General features: G+C 38.2%; 1 protein-coding gene across 1 annotated transcript; it reads left to right on the forward strand.

Annotated features, from left to right (window-relative positions):
* The first annotated feature begins 494 nt into the window (after nucleotides 1-494).
* On the forward strand, nucleotides 495-739 carry LOC112819778 (thymosin beta-4). The gene has a single exon (XM_025866667.2). The coding sequence runs from the start codon at nucleotides 528-530 to the stop codon at nucleotides 660-662; it is 135 nt and encodes a 44-aa protein (XP_025722452.1). The 5' UTR covers nucleotides 495-527; the 3' UTR covers nucleotides 663-739.
* The last annotated feature ends 291 nt before the right edge of the window (nucleotides 740-1030 follow it).

The following is a 1030-nucleotide window of genomic DNA, read 5'->3' on the forward strand; positions in this document are numbered from 1 at the left end:
ATATAAACCCTCATCTATCTATCCTAAAAAATAATGGATGTTCAATAAACAGTAATTTCCTGCTTTTCTTAAAATAGCAAACTAGCAAAATACCTAGGTAGTATTTTCTTTCATTGCTCTTTCTTGACATTAAGGCAGAAGTTCATAACTTGGGGTCTATGGGGAGAAAAGGGGGTTCTGTGAACTTGAATGAGGAACAATTTTGTCTTTATCTTCATTAACCTTTAACTGAAATTTTACATTTCCTTCAATTAAAAATGTAAGCTACAAACCACAGCAATAATGGCAATACCAATATGAGACTGTCAACAATAGGAGTAACAATATTTTCATGTCACATTATAAAATTTACAGAAAGTTTGAAACATGATTTATATTCATGATTACTTTGAATTGATAGTTATTAGACTGCTACTAGATCTTGTTATTGAATGCATCAATAAAGATGCACACATAGATTCAGCAGTGGCCACTGAACAGACCGGACTTCACTTGCACATGCACCTCGCTCCACTTCCTCTGCAACCATGTCTGACAAACCTGATATGGCTGAGATTGAGAAATTCGATAAGTCAAAATTGAAGAAGACAGAAACGCAAGAGAAAAATCCACTGCCTTCAAAAGAAACGATTGAACAGGAGAAGCAAGCAGGCGAATCATAATCAGGCGTGCGCTGCCAATATGCACTGTGCGTTCCACAAGCATTGCCTTCTTATTTTACTTCTTTTAGCTGTTTAACTTTGTAGATGCAAAGTGGTTGGATCAAATTTAAATGACTGTGCTGCCCCTTTTCACATCAAAGAATCGAGAACTACTGACAATTTAGAGGCGCCTGCCTCTCCCATCTGCCTGTCTGGCTGGCAGGGAAGGAAAAGAACATGCATGTTGGTGAAGGAAGAAGCTGGGTGGGACGACAGTGAAATCGAGAGTGAAAACCAAGCTGGTCCGGGGTGTCCTGCAGGCTGTAAAATGCAGTTTAATCAGAGTGCCATTTTTTTTTGTTCAAATGATTTTAATTGTTGGAATGCAC

Source organism: Callorhinus ursinus, unplaced genomic scaffold (genome assembly GCF_003265705.2).
Source record: "Callorhinus ursinus isolate GAN/ISIS: 27379988/994484 unplaced genomic scaffold, GSC_fseal_2.0 scaffold3, whole genome shotgun sequence".
Taxonomy (NCBI): Eukaryota; Metazoa; Chordata; class Mammalia; order Carnivora; family Otariidae; genus Callorhinus; species Callorhinus ursinus.

Coding starts and splice junctions, on each gene's coding strand:
- LOC112819778 (XM_025866667.2), top strand. CDS start 528: ATGTCTGACAAACCTGATATGGCTGAGATTGAGAAATTCGATAAGTCA.